The 13,870-nt window shown below is 30.9% G+C and overlaps 1 protein-coding gene across 1 annotated transcript in view; it reads left to right on the top strand.

Annotated features, from left to right (window-relative positions):
* Nucleotides 1-2,371: 2,371 nt before the first annotated feature.
* The window catches only part of LOC126889584 (odorant receptor 47b-like), a 74,583-nt gene continuing 63,084 nt past the window's right edge, over nt 2,372-13,870 (top strand). The window contains exon 1 of the mRNA XM_050657984.1: nt 2,372-2,475. Coding sequence (XP_050513941.1) covers nt 2,377-2,475 — 99 coding nt within the window. The 5' untranslated portion in view covers nt 2,372-2,376. The remainder of the gene's footprint in view (nt 2,476-13,870) is intronic.

Here is a 13,870-nt window from a genome sequence, read left to right as displayed (position 1 = left end):
GCTATTACACACTCCGGTTTGTCAAAATGACAGTGACTATTTCTCTATGTTGCCTAATTAGTTATTTAGATATAATATGTTCGATTTCTTGTTAGAGATAAAAAATTTTAATAGTTACAATATGACACAAAATCTAGGCATGGGATAAAAAAGTTTATTTGAAGAAAGTTTATTTTTTTATTTTTCTTAATGGCGGTACAGGCTCGTTTTTTTAATATTGCATTTGATTACAGAGTAATTTCCACATATTATTATATTTCTCAAATTGGGCTCTGTACCGCCATTCTTTAGTATATTACGAATATGTGTGCCACATATCTCGACAAAATGTTCAAAATTAAATCCGCAATCTTGGAACGCGTTTTTCATTTTGATGACGGCGCTACTGTAGCCACCCTAATAAATTGTTAATGATTTAATATTTTATTTTTAGTATTTGTTTTATTACCCACAGCTTTGCTTGTGTATTTGACGTTCGAATGTGTTGAGATATTGAGGATGCATTTTATAAACTTGAGCAGCCATTTTCGGGCTATAATAAGTGATAAAAATATTAGGTCTAGACCAGACGGATTGGGATATTGGGTGAAATATCACAATCACATTATAAGGTAAGATGGGTAAAAATTAATCGAATAACAAGCTGAAAATGCGAGCATTATCATATCATAACGAGAACTTTGTTTATTTGCGTATTTTAATCCATAATATGGAAAATTTGCTATTATGAAAAGTTGTTCAGAATTAAAAATTATGTTTTAATGTGCAATTATATCATTCTAATTTAAATGTTGTGAATTATAAAGGTACTTTACTCTTGATCGAAATTAATATTTTTTATATACCTCGTATAAAATTAATAAAATTTGATATATGATGGTTGCATCATAAATCTTAGACCATGAAGAGCTTTTTATGAAGAATAACTTTTCTTCGTCAAATTAAAAATAAAATAGTTATAAATGAAAATGTTGTTGGTATTCATAATTTGAGAAAAATCTTCAAATATTTTTTTCTATTAGAATAATGTAATTGCACATAAAAGACCATAATTTTTTATTCCAAACAACATATATTCCATATATTCGGTTCGCTAAACTCAGACAACTGGCTAGTGATTTTAGTCAGTAATTTTGCCAATGCCACAAAAAAGTAATTACTAAATAGTTAATAATTATTACTAAATAATTAGTAATTTTGCCAATTTCGGCAAAATTGGCAAAAAACAAAAAATTACCTACTAAAATCACTAGCCAGTTGTGTCTGAGTTTAGCGAACCGACTATAATAACAATTTTCATTTCATAACAAATGGAACAGTCTATTTATCATTAGGTAGTCCTATTCAAGGGGAGGTCGTATATTCGTATAAACCTTTTTAAAGTTAATAAATTATTGCTTTCAAAATATTATACTGAAGTTGTATTTTTGAACATCTTATTTATTTTATATAATAATTAAATTCACTATCAAATGTCATTGACATTTTAATAATACTTAATTTAAAATCTAGTTTGACATTCACGAAATGTCAAACTCAAATGTAAATAACCTATGCTTTGCTTAACAAATTCAGATTAAAAAAACTAGCCTACTTACTATAAACGATTTCAGCTGACGTTTAGTGTGTCGGCGGAAAATAAAAGGATTGTTACGTCACATTTTAGATTTTGAGGTCGATTATCTCGAAGACGGTTAGAGATATCGAAATGCCGTTTTCAGATTCGGATTCAGAAGACAAAACTACATAAGAATCCATCGATAAATCTACTCTAAGTATTGCAGGAGCGGCGACGCAATAACACACAGACTTTGCGAATTTATAAACGAAAAGTTTTCGTTGTAAATATTAATAAAAATATTTATAATTATAATTTAAAATGTTTCTTCTGTAAATATATTCTTTATTAATGATATTTTCCGCTTATTAAATCCATAATACCTTATGGTATATTATGGCATATAATGTCAAAAAATCATAATTTAAATATAAAAATCGACCTGTCTCGGGATTTTTCTCCAAAGTGACCTATTCTCGAAAAAATGAATTTATTCCATAATTTTGAACCTCACTATATATGCTCTGTTCGTAATAAGTGTATCTAATTTGTATCTCTTGATATACATTTTTCTTTTCATTTCCGTTGTTTTTTTCTTTTCTGCTCTTTCTTTTTTTTCTTTATTTGTTATTCTTTATTTATTTTTTCTTTATTTTCCTTCCTTTCCTTTAGTTTCTTTACTTTTTGATTTTCATTTCTGTCCTTTACTTTCTTTTCTTTTTACTTTTCCTTCATTTTCTTAGTATTTAATTTCTTCTAATTTTTATAGTAGTTATTATAAAACTAAGTTTATTAATATTGTTTTGAAAATTTTTAGGATGGGAAGTAAACTTTCATATCTAGCAAAGAGGACAATTTCTTTTGTAACATTAGTGTCTGCATTCGTTATTGCTTGCTCAGAGAATCAACTGCTACATGTAAGTTTTGTTCTGTTTTTAAGTACTAGTCCAAATTTTATTCAATAGAGTAACTAAGCATTGTTTACCAAAAAATTTACTATATTTAAGCCTTTAAAATAAAATTGAGCAAAATTATTGTAATGAGTGCTGCTAAAATTTATAATGGGTATCTAACTTATATTAAATATTTCTTATTTTTCTACTTTCTTGTTAGGCAATTCTGCCTATTTTTGGTTTCTTAGATTGTGCTTTCATATTATATTGTCACTCCATCTTTTCCGTGACTGACATAATGCCTTAATAACACTATATGGTGAAACCGACATATTAACACTGAGATGAAGTCTGTTAAGGGTTCTTTACAGCTTGCAAGAAAACTTGCTGCAATTTCTTGCATGCAAGACTTTCATACAAGTCTATTGCATGGTCTTTTACAGCTTGCAACCCGGCTTGCATGCAATTAATGTAGAAAGTTTTACCCTTAACCTAACTTATAAACTTTTGTTTTTTTTTTAATTACTTTATTGCTGTTTATTTAACTTGGTAAATTTCGAAATGCTAAGACTATCAGAAATAGCCAAATATAAAAGGAAAAAGGACAGGGGCGTAACAGAGGCCCCCGCAGCATGATGCTTGCCCCAATAAGCGAGGGGCCCCATCTTGTCGTGTAATATAAATATGTAAAAATGTGTTATTGTTACACTATTTTACGCATACATACGCCCCATTTTTTAAGCAATGCAATATTGAAAATGAAGTTGCCCATCAGATAGATACAATGTATCGTATGTATGTATTGTATGTATTAATAAAATTGTAGATATATTCCCTGATAGTAGTGCACGAAGAAAGTTGTCCATCTCATAGAATAATACTATGTAATAATGTAGTAGTTTATTAATTTTCTTTCTATTTTATTCTATATCAATAAAGATGAAAAATGTAAGTTGTCATAAACTGTGCCTGAATACACTAATAGGCCAGTAAATGATCGTTCTGGAGTGTAATTATCAGCGTATTTGCTTGGCAATTTAGATTTAGATTCTACTTATCCTCAACTTCAAAGTGGGGCTTGTGCCGTTGGTTGCTTTTACTTGGGGGGTGAAAGTCACCCCTTCTCGGGGGTGAAAAATTATAAGCAACTTTTGTTATATAGAGCTTCTTTATCTAAGTTAATACTTTTCAAGTTACTTGCGAGTGAAAATTTTTATTTTTCAACAAAAAACCACGTATTCAGGAGAGTTTTTCGCAAAGAACTCAAAAACAACTCAAATCAACAAAAAATACTTTAAGTATATTATCGAATTAAATATTATCGAAAAACTACCGAAACATATTTTTAGCAAAACTGTAGCTTATATAAAAAAACAAACAAAAAATGGTGTACCTATTCATGAACTCTATCGACACAGTTAAAGCAAAGTTGTAGCTCATGAAAAAGTGTTCTTATTAGTTCAATTTCAAAATCGAATATTTTAACGTGAAATAACCAACAAACATTTTTTTAGCATTTTATAGTAAGCTTCTATCATCAAAACTAAGCGAGTTACGCTCAAGATAAAGTTGGCCCCTTTTCTTGCTAAAAAAAAACGTGAAAATCTCCCCCTACGTTGGATCGGTTCGAAGTTCTTATTTTTGACAAAATTGGGTTTTATGGTAAAAAAATTTTTTTTATTTTAGAGAAATGCCCATTTTTCAAAATAACTTAAAAAGTATTAGCAAAGGCGGATACAGAGAGCCCACCCTCGAGAATTTAAAATATAAATTTAAATATTTGCAGTTCAAATGTTTTTAGTTTCAAACACATAATATCACGCTTGCTACGAGAAAAATGTTTTTAACTTTATACTGAATGGTAGTAAAGGTTGTGCTGAACGAGGTTAAGTGGGAGGTTACCTAAGCTATGCATGTATCATAAAAAAAAGTTCATGGCTCCCCCCGAAAATCGGCCTTGGACCCGCCCTTGAATATTAGGGATACGAAGAATCTCAAAGAGTAAAGACATGTAGATTGTGCTTGTCTAAATATTTTGGTTATATTTTGGTTTTCTGTAAGGCAAAAATTGGTTAAGATATGGCTGTTCAAAATTTGGATACACTCGTGATTAGTGACTGGTTAGAGCCCTTTCAAATAAAATCCATTCAAAAATAAGCACTTTGAACCGGTGAAACTTACATGGCATATAAAAAAAGTTAAGTAATTTGTAAAGCGGTAATGATTAGTTTCATTTTGGGTGCCAAATAGAGGGAGATTTTTACAATTTTTTTTTATCAAAAAAGGCTTTAACTGTATTTGAAAATTTGTATTGTGTAATATTCAAATTTTTATAAAAAGTAAAAATACCTAAAACTTTTTTAAACACTTTAAAAAAGTTTTAATGAGTTTTCCCCGAAATTTGCTTAATTTTTGGACATTTCACGTTAAAATATTCGATATAAAATTTGACGAATATGAACCTATTTTCAAGTTTTATGAACTCTGCTTCTACTAGGTATAGAGACCTAATATATACACCACTTTTTTTACTTACTTTTTTACAGTACATTTGTTACAGTTGACGAATAAGAACAATTTTTCATGAGCTACAAATTTGCATTTACTGGGACAATAGATTTCATTTTTGTATAACCTGCATTTTTGCTATTTACTTACGAATACTTACTTTTTGAGTTATTTGCGAAAAATCGCATGAAAACGTTGTTCTTTTTTGTTGAATATTTTCACCCGTAATTAACTCGAAAATTATTGACTGGACCACTTAGGTGGTGACATTGGAAATTACACGGTATCACCGTATTTCACGTTCATTTACTAGGCTATAACATATCAAGTTTTTGTTACACAAGTCGTATTTAGTAATTTTTTAAAGGGGCCCCATTTCCAATTCTGCGGGGGGCCCCGACGGATTTTGTTACGCCACTGGGTAGCAGCAACTTTAAGTAATTATTATTGCTGCAGCCAGCCTTTTAGTCACTAATTTAGAACGCCGAGATCTGAGATGGTGGGTAAGACCTTAGTTGAACAAGAAGAGGGGTAATAATGTATCTCTAACAGAAGAATTTATCCAAGTAGATGATGAAAATGACTCCAATTTTCTAGGAATGAATGTACATTTTATAAACTCTTGGGAAAAATTGAACAAATAATCACAAAGAAATCTATATTTCGAGATACTATTTTTGCGAAACACAAATTATTATCCTAAGGTACTTAGCTGGAGGAGAGAGCTTCCGTAGCTTAATATACAATTTACAATAATTATATAATCTCAGAAAGTACCATTTCATTATTAATTCATTTCCATCGTTATCGTTGATATATTTCACAAACAGAAAACAGCTGATCGGCATGTATTCGTGAATCCGTGTCAATGACATTTGATATTGTTGAAAAATCAAATTCCCCTAGACTAGACTTGCATGAAAACTTGCAGAGAAAATGGCACCAAACTGATTATCGCGCAATTACAAGAAGTTGCATGCAATAATCAACTGACGACATACTGCGCATACCTTTAGGCAACTTTGTTGCGTCTTGCAGGTAGAATTGCAAGCTGTAAAGCGCCCTTTATGCTTTTTGTATACTACAGTAGAACCTCGCAAATCCGAACCCCGCAAATCCGAACTTTCGGCAAATCCGAACCAACGGAAGGTGAAAAAAAATTTTAAAAATTCAAAATAAAAATTTAAAAACATGTTTATTATGTGAGAAAATAATTACGTAAGATGCTAGCTACAGTATTAAACACTGGAACACTAATGGGTGAATAAAAGCGTCGAGTTAGACTAAACACAATCAATAAAGGAATGTGCATAATACATATTTTCCATGGTATACTATGAACGAAAACATTGAAAAAGATAAGAAACGTGAGAAACATAGTGTAATCAATATCCAGATTACAAATTAAATGAATCATTTACATGGCCGAATTCCCATGTCCCGTGACGAAACAAAACTACTGGCGTTAGCGATTTAATATTTCAGTGATCTAAATATTTTTCAGCTTTAGAATATTGGAGGCATAAACGTGCGGATAGAGTTTCATAAAGGGATCGGTGGCAGTCCAAATCTTTTAAAAATCATCTTCGTTAGCTTCTTAGTCTAACTTTCGGATAATCCGAACTTTTCGGAATCCGAACAGGCTGTCCCCCCAATTAGTTCGGATTTGCGGGGTTCTACTGCATTCAAAAATGGGTGGAAATGAGGAAATGCATAATGCATCCAAAAGTGCATAAATATGTCAAAATCAATATACTAGGGACCAAATTTTGTTATTCGGGGGGGGGGGGGGGTTGGGGTCACTGAACACGAATACGCCTTCAGAACCTACCCCCGGATCACCTGGTAACCAAGGTCACTGTAAGCGACGTCATCTTCTGAAGTTTCGAGGGTATTCGGCATTACGTTGATGCAAATGGATTACTCATAGGTTTTTGGGGTCGCCAAATACTAATATGCCATCAGAATTGACCACCGGAGTACTTGGTGTCCAGGTTTACTACTAAGGAACGTCATCTTCTGGAGCTTCGAGGGGTTTCACCATTAAATTGGTGCAAATGTCGAGGGTTTTGAGGTCGCTAAACACGAATACGCAATCAGAACCTACCCCCAGAGCACCTGCTGCCCGGGGTCACTGCAAGGGGCGTCATCTTCTGGAGTTTCAAGGGTGTTCGGTACTACATTGATGCAAATGGATTACTTATATGTTTTTAAAGTTGCTGAACACGAATATCCCATCAGAACAGACACCGGAGTACCTGGTGCCTAAAACATGTCATCCTCTAGAGCAGGGGTCACCAATTAGCGGACCGCGGTCCGCATCTGGACCGTGAGCTACTTTTGTGCGGACCATCATTAAATTCAGAATATAGCGTTTGGCAATTTTGAAAATGTTTGGCCATGAAATTGTATATTATGTTTGACTAAACTTATGTGTGCGAAGCCGCTTTATCAAGAATGAACTTTAAAAATCGGTACAGATCTCAGCTAACAGATGAATATCTCAACTCCCCAATGAGAATCAGTTGCACCAAACTCACTCCAAACTTCAGACAGGTTGTACATAATAAAAAATGTCATTTTTCTGACTGATAATTTAATTTTGTAAAGAATGACAAATTTATGATCCGGTTTTTTTATGATTCCTGTTCAAAACTGTCCCCTTAAACAAATCAGAAGGGGCCCGGGATGCCGGGCAAAACAATCTTTTTATACAAATTCAAAATTACTTTTTAGCCCCGAAAATTGTATTTAAAAAAAAAGGTCTGTTGTCATTTTGTTCAAAAGTTGATGGTTTTCGAGTTATAATCGATTTAAAATGTGAAAATATCTACGCATTTTCGAGGTTTGAAAACTCATGTAAATTATTAGTTTTCAGGTTGCAAAGTGCCTTAAGTGAAGTTTATAAATTTAATTTCAAGATTCTGACGAGTAATCGGGACTTACTTCAATATAGACCGTTGTATTTTAATTGTTAATTATGCGAGTCCACTCGACTTTTAAGACGCCGCACATCGCAATTTATGGTGCGTCTCTGTCGCACTTATTATACATAATATGATACGTACTTATGCAAAATATGCCCAACAAATACTCCACATTTATTAAAATTTTATAATTTATTATTAACATATTTTTTCTTAATGATTTATTTATTTATTCAATTAATTATTGCCAATGTGCTAATTAAATACGCAAATAAAAACAAATGGTCGAAATTGAAATAAACCCCGATAACTCATCAGAATCTTTAAATTGAATGTTTAAACCTCAATTAAATTTAGGTACTTAACAACCGCAAAAATAATAATGTACACATGAATTTTCAAGCTTCGAAAATGCTTATTTTCGCATTTTTCAGTTTATAAATAGCTTAAAACTTGAAATCTATCAAGTTTTGAGAAAAATGACAGAAAATCTTTTATGTTTAAGATGACCCAAAAATGCTAAAAACATATTTTCGGGAGCAAAAAAGGTATGTTTTGGGTTTTCGCACTGCACCCTTCTGATTTGTTTCCCGAATTGGAACAAGCAGACAGGTAGTGTTAACTTCGGACCCCGGAAGTGTCATAGGTTTTCGAAACGGACCCTCAGGAAATATAATTGGTGACCCCTGCTCTAGAGTTTCGAAAGTTTTCGGTACTAAATTATTTTAAACGGATTATTCTTGTATTTTTAGGGGTTTTGAACACGAATATGACTTAGATGAAAGACTCTGGGGTATTTAGTGACCACGATAAATAACACTATCAAAATAGAATATAGTAAATCTATCTTGAAATAAATGAAGAAAAAACATTGTCAGATATAAATTGTTTGTATCACTATTTTGAAAAAATGGCATTTTTCCAAATTAAAAAAACTTTTCTACTATAAAACCAAATTTTTTCAAAAATAAGAACTTTAAACCGGTCAAACTTACAGATCATATTATAAACAATACATATCCAATAAAGCAAATGGTAAAGCGCTAACAATTAATTTCATTTGTGGTGCTAAATAGAAGGAGATTTTCACGATTTTTTTACCAAAAAACGTGCCACCTTTATTTTGAGCGTAACTCGCTTAGTTTTGATGCTAGAAACTTTTATGAAAAAAAAAATAAAGCTTTTTTTAATATTTTAAAAAAGTTTTAATGAGTTTCCACGAAAAGTGCTTAATTTTTTGATTATTTCACGTTGAAATATTCAATTTGGAATTGGACGAATCAGAACAATTTTTCATGAGCTACAACTTTGCTTTTACTATATCTTTAGACTTCATGAATACACCCTTTTTTGTTTTTTTATAAGCTACATTCTTACTAAAAATATTTTTTCAATTATTTCATTCATAGAGATTCTGACCAACAGAAAACTGCAAGAATAAAAATTACAGCGATATTTTTCGTCACCAAGTATTTTACGTCAGGTGACCTTCGTTGATACGCAAAAATACATTCAGTGACATTAATGACAATTATTAATGTTTTACAACTTGTCACAGAGAACAACAAGAAACAGGCTTAGCACATATTCAGGCGAAGATATCAATAAAATATTAGTTAAAATGATTTAAAAAGACAGTTTTATTCATGAAATAATCTTACTGAATTACTCTCGAGCTCGAATTATCGATTTGTTTTGCCCTCGTGACACTTTGACATAATTCCACTCCTCTTCGGGTCGTGAAATTAAAAATGTCAAAGTGTCACTCGGGATACAAATCGATAATTTTAGAGCTTTCGTGTAATTACTACTGATAATTTCTCGATAATATATAATTCGATATAACACTTCTTTTTTTTTGAGTTATTTGCGAAAAACCGCCTGAAAACGTATTTTTTTGTTGAAAAATAAACAATTTCACTTGCCAATAAGTCGAAAATTATTGACTTAGATAAAAAAGCCTGTAGAACAAAAGTTGCTTATATTCAGTCAATTTATCCATTTTTCAACTCGTTTCACCCCCGAGAAGGAGTAATTTTCTTCACCCCCCCCCCAAGTCAACGCAACCAAAGGCATAAGTACAACTTTGAAGTGGAGGGTAAGTAGCACCTAAATCCAAATTGTCAAGCAAATCCGTCGGGACGCTGACAATTACACTCCAAAACGGTCATTTACTGGGCTATTAGTGAATTCATGTACTATTTATGACAACTTACATTTTTCATCTTTATTGATATAGAATAAAATAGATAACATTATTACATAGTATTGATCTATGAGATGAACAACTTTCTTTGTGCGCCTGTATCAGCGAATATATCTACAATTTTATTAAAACATATCTATGCGTAGAATAATATAAGAACAACACATTTTTACATTATATTAGACGACAAGATGGGGCCCCTGAAATATTGGGCCCCCCGCAAGCTTCAAGCTGCGGGGGCCTCTGTTACGCCTCTGCCCAGAAGGGGTCTTATACAATGTTGATAGTAACGCGGTTTATAATGTAATAATCTCATCCTTTATTCTGTACTACGGTCTTATAGAAAAGAGATTTGGGTCAACTTTTTCACGGGTCCAAATGTTGTTTTTAACAAATACCTAACAGAATTGTATATACTTAATTATATCCAATAGCAAGTTAAACCAAAATATAATGTGTACCAATTTAGTAAAATCGATTAAAATATCACGTCCCATTTGATTTATACTACTGGGTTTTAATTGGGGTAGGATTTTATGGGTTTTTATGGGTTTTTATAGGGAATGTTTGAGATTAAACAATAAATTAAGAAGATAATTCAAAAACGATGAACTGATACTATGTATGCAATGAGCAATAAATTCATAACTAAAAAAAATAACAAGAAAAATAAAGAATAATGTGTTCAAGTCAATATACTGGGTGTTTCATTGGGAAAGTAACATACGTTAACTGTTGAAAGAGGACACTTAGGCGGTCTCAAAAATACCATACATAATGGGGCTTACTTCATTAATAACAAATATACTGGGTGTTTTATCTATTTTGCCATTTCCTTATTTGGTTCATAACTTTTTAATCACACTGTATATTTATTTTATATTTGGCACGCAAATATTCTTTAAGGTGTGCAATAAATTAATTTATTTACAATTGTAAAAATCCAGGTCCGGATTAAAAAATATTAGAAAAATATACCAACCCAAAAACAACACCCTGTGCATTAAATTTTTTTAAAATAGATTTTGCATTTAAAAAGAGGATGAAAAACTAAATTTAGTGGCATACTTTGAATTTTCGGCAAAATGATTTTTCTAGTAAAATTTTGAATTTGAATTCAGAAATTCAGAAATGCTAGAGCTCGAAGTAGAAAAAAAATTGAAATGCGACTTACAACTTGTTAACTACACTGGATATTTATTTTATATTTGACACTAAATATTCTTTACGGTGTCCAATCAATTAATTTATTTACAATTATACAAAATCCAGGGGCGGATTAAAAAAAATTGGAAAAATGTTCCGACCCAAACAACACCCTGTGCATTATTTTTTTAAAATGGATTCTGTATTTGAAAAGAGAATGAAAAACTAAATTTAGCGGTTTACGTATTGCCAAATTTTCGGCAAAATGATTTTTCTGGTAAAATTTTGAATTTTAATTCTGAAATTATATGATTTGCGAGAGCTCGAAGTAAAAAAAATTAAAATGTGACTTAATTTTAATTAATAGCATTATTTAATCTAAATGTTAACATCTCAGTGTTTTTTTTTATTATGGCGAAAAATAATTCATAGCAAATTCACCTTTAATTAATGAATAAATAATAAAGAGTTCACATAAAATACATAACTTTAATCAACGAACCATCTTAAAAATCAAAAAAAAAAAACAGAAAAAATTAGCTGAAACATAACTTTTGGATATCTAAAATCCAAAGTTTATAAAGAGGAAATTAATAGTACGGAAGAACTTCTTGACCGGATTCGAAACGCCTTCCAAGAACTGAAGAATAACCCTAACGAGATTAGGAAGTCAGTCAGACATTAACAAAAAGAGCAAGATTTTGCCTTCAACAAGGCTGTGGCCATTTTGAACAACTACTATAGTTTTGATAAGTTATTTTTCAGAAATTTTTTTCTGTTTTTGTTTTAATTTTTAAGATAGTGTGTTGATTAAAATTATGTATTTTTGGTGGACGCTTTATCATTTATTCATTAATAATTAATTTAAGGTGAATATTTGTATGAATTATTTGTCGCCATAAAAAAAAAACATTAAAATGTTAACATTTTACCAATTTAGATTAAATAATGGTACCTTTTAATTAATATTAAATCACATTTTAATTTTTTTACTTCGAGCTCTCGCAATTCACATAATTTCGGAATTCAAATTTAAAATTTTACCAAAGAAATAATTTTGCCGAAAATTCAATGTATAACACTAAATTTAGCTTTCCATCTTCTTTTCAAATGCAAAATCCATTTTAAAAAAATTTAATATACATACAAATGTTGTTTTTTGGGTTGGAACCTTTTTGCAATATTTTTTACTCCGGTCCTGGATTTAATATAATTGTAAATAAATTGATTGATTGAACACCTTAGAGAATATTCGGTGTTAGATATAAAATAAATATACAGTGCGTTTAACAAGTTGTAAGTCGTATTTCAATTTTTTCTACTTCCAGCTCTCGCATTTCGCATAATATCTGAATTCAAAATTCAAAATTTTACTAAAAAAATCATTTTGCCGAAAATTCAAAGTATACCAACCACTAAATTTAGATTTTCATCATCTTTTTAAATTCAAAACCTAATTTAAAAAAATTTAATGTACAGGGTGTTGCTTTGGGTCGGAACATTTTTCCAATATTTTTTAATCCGGACCTGGATGTTCTACAATTTTAAATAAATTAATTAATTGTACACCTTCAACAATATTTCCGTGCGCAATATAAAATAAATATACAGTGTGGTTAAAAAGTTATGAACCAAATAAGAAAATGGCAAAATAGATAAAACACCCAGTATCTTTGTTATTAATGAAGTAAGACCCATTAAGTATGGTATTTTCAGACCGCCTAAGTGTCCTCTTTCTACAGTTAACGTATGTTACTTTCCCCATGAAACACCCTGTATTAGGCCTATATTAATCTGGTGTGCGAGTCGTAAGTTCTAACAGAACGAAAAAAAAAAAAGATTAAAATATAGGCAGTAGAAGTGTTAGAATGTATGAATCTTAGACGAGTTACAGGAGTTACCAAAAGAAATAGACTAAGGAATACTCAAATAAGAGAATATTTGGAAATAGTAGACCTTAGGATATTTAAAAAGAAGGCAATTCGGTGTGGTCATCAGAGAATGGATTTTATAATACCGGTGAAAGAAATTTGGCAGGCAAAAACGCAAAGAATATAGATAGAAAGATAGACCACGACAAACATGGGATAGGACCCTAGGAAAAATATTCGAAAAAAGGGGAACAACATGGGTAGCGCAAGGACGCTGGCCAGAAATAAGAAGGGATGGGTCAAATTTGCCCATAATGTAAATATGAAGCAGAATATTAGTTCAATTTTCATAAGATTAATTTGGATATTAATATTTAGGCCAATCAAGTTAGGTTTTTACTAGACATAACGGAAAAGACGAGGTTTGACAGTTGAAATGTGTAGTATGAGATATTACAAAAAGACTACGATCTTTGGATTCATCAATTTTTTAGTGGAACATTTTTTAAATAAACAATCAACGTCAAACTTAGTTTTTTACTCATAACTTAAAAACTTGTTTATTTAGAAATTTGACGTCCACAGGTAACTTTCTCAGAAAAAAAAAGATACATCGAATGAGATACGCTAAATAAAAATCGGTTAATAAACAAAAAAGTTATTGCAAAACGGATGACAAAATCACTGTTTTTGAATATTGTTAATAACAATTTTATTGTTTATTAAAATATGTTTAAATATACCTAAACTTGAGGGCATTA

The sequence above is a fragment of the Diabrotica virgifera genome, chromosome 8 (genome assembly GCF_917563875.1).
Source record: "Diabrotica virgifera virgifera chromosome 8, PGI_DIABVI_V3a".
Classification (NCBI taxonomy): Eukaryota; Metazoa; Arthropoda; class Insecta; order Coleoptera; family Chrysomelidae; genus Diabrotica; species Diabrotica virgifera.
This window is presented reverse-complemented; position numbering and strand designations above follow the sequence as displayed.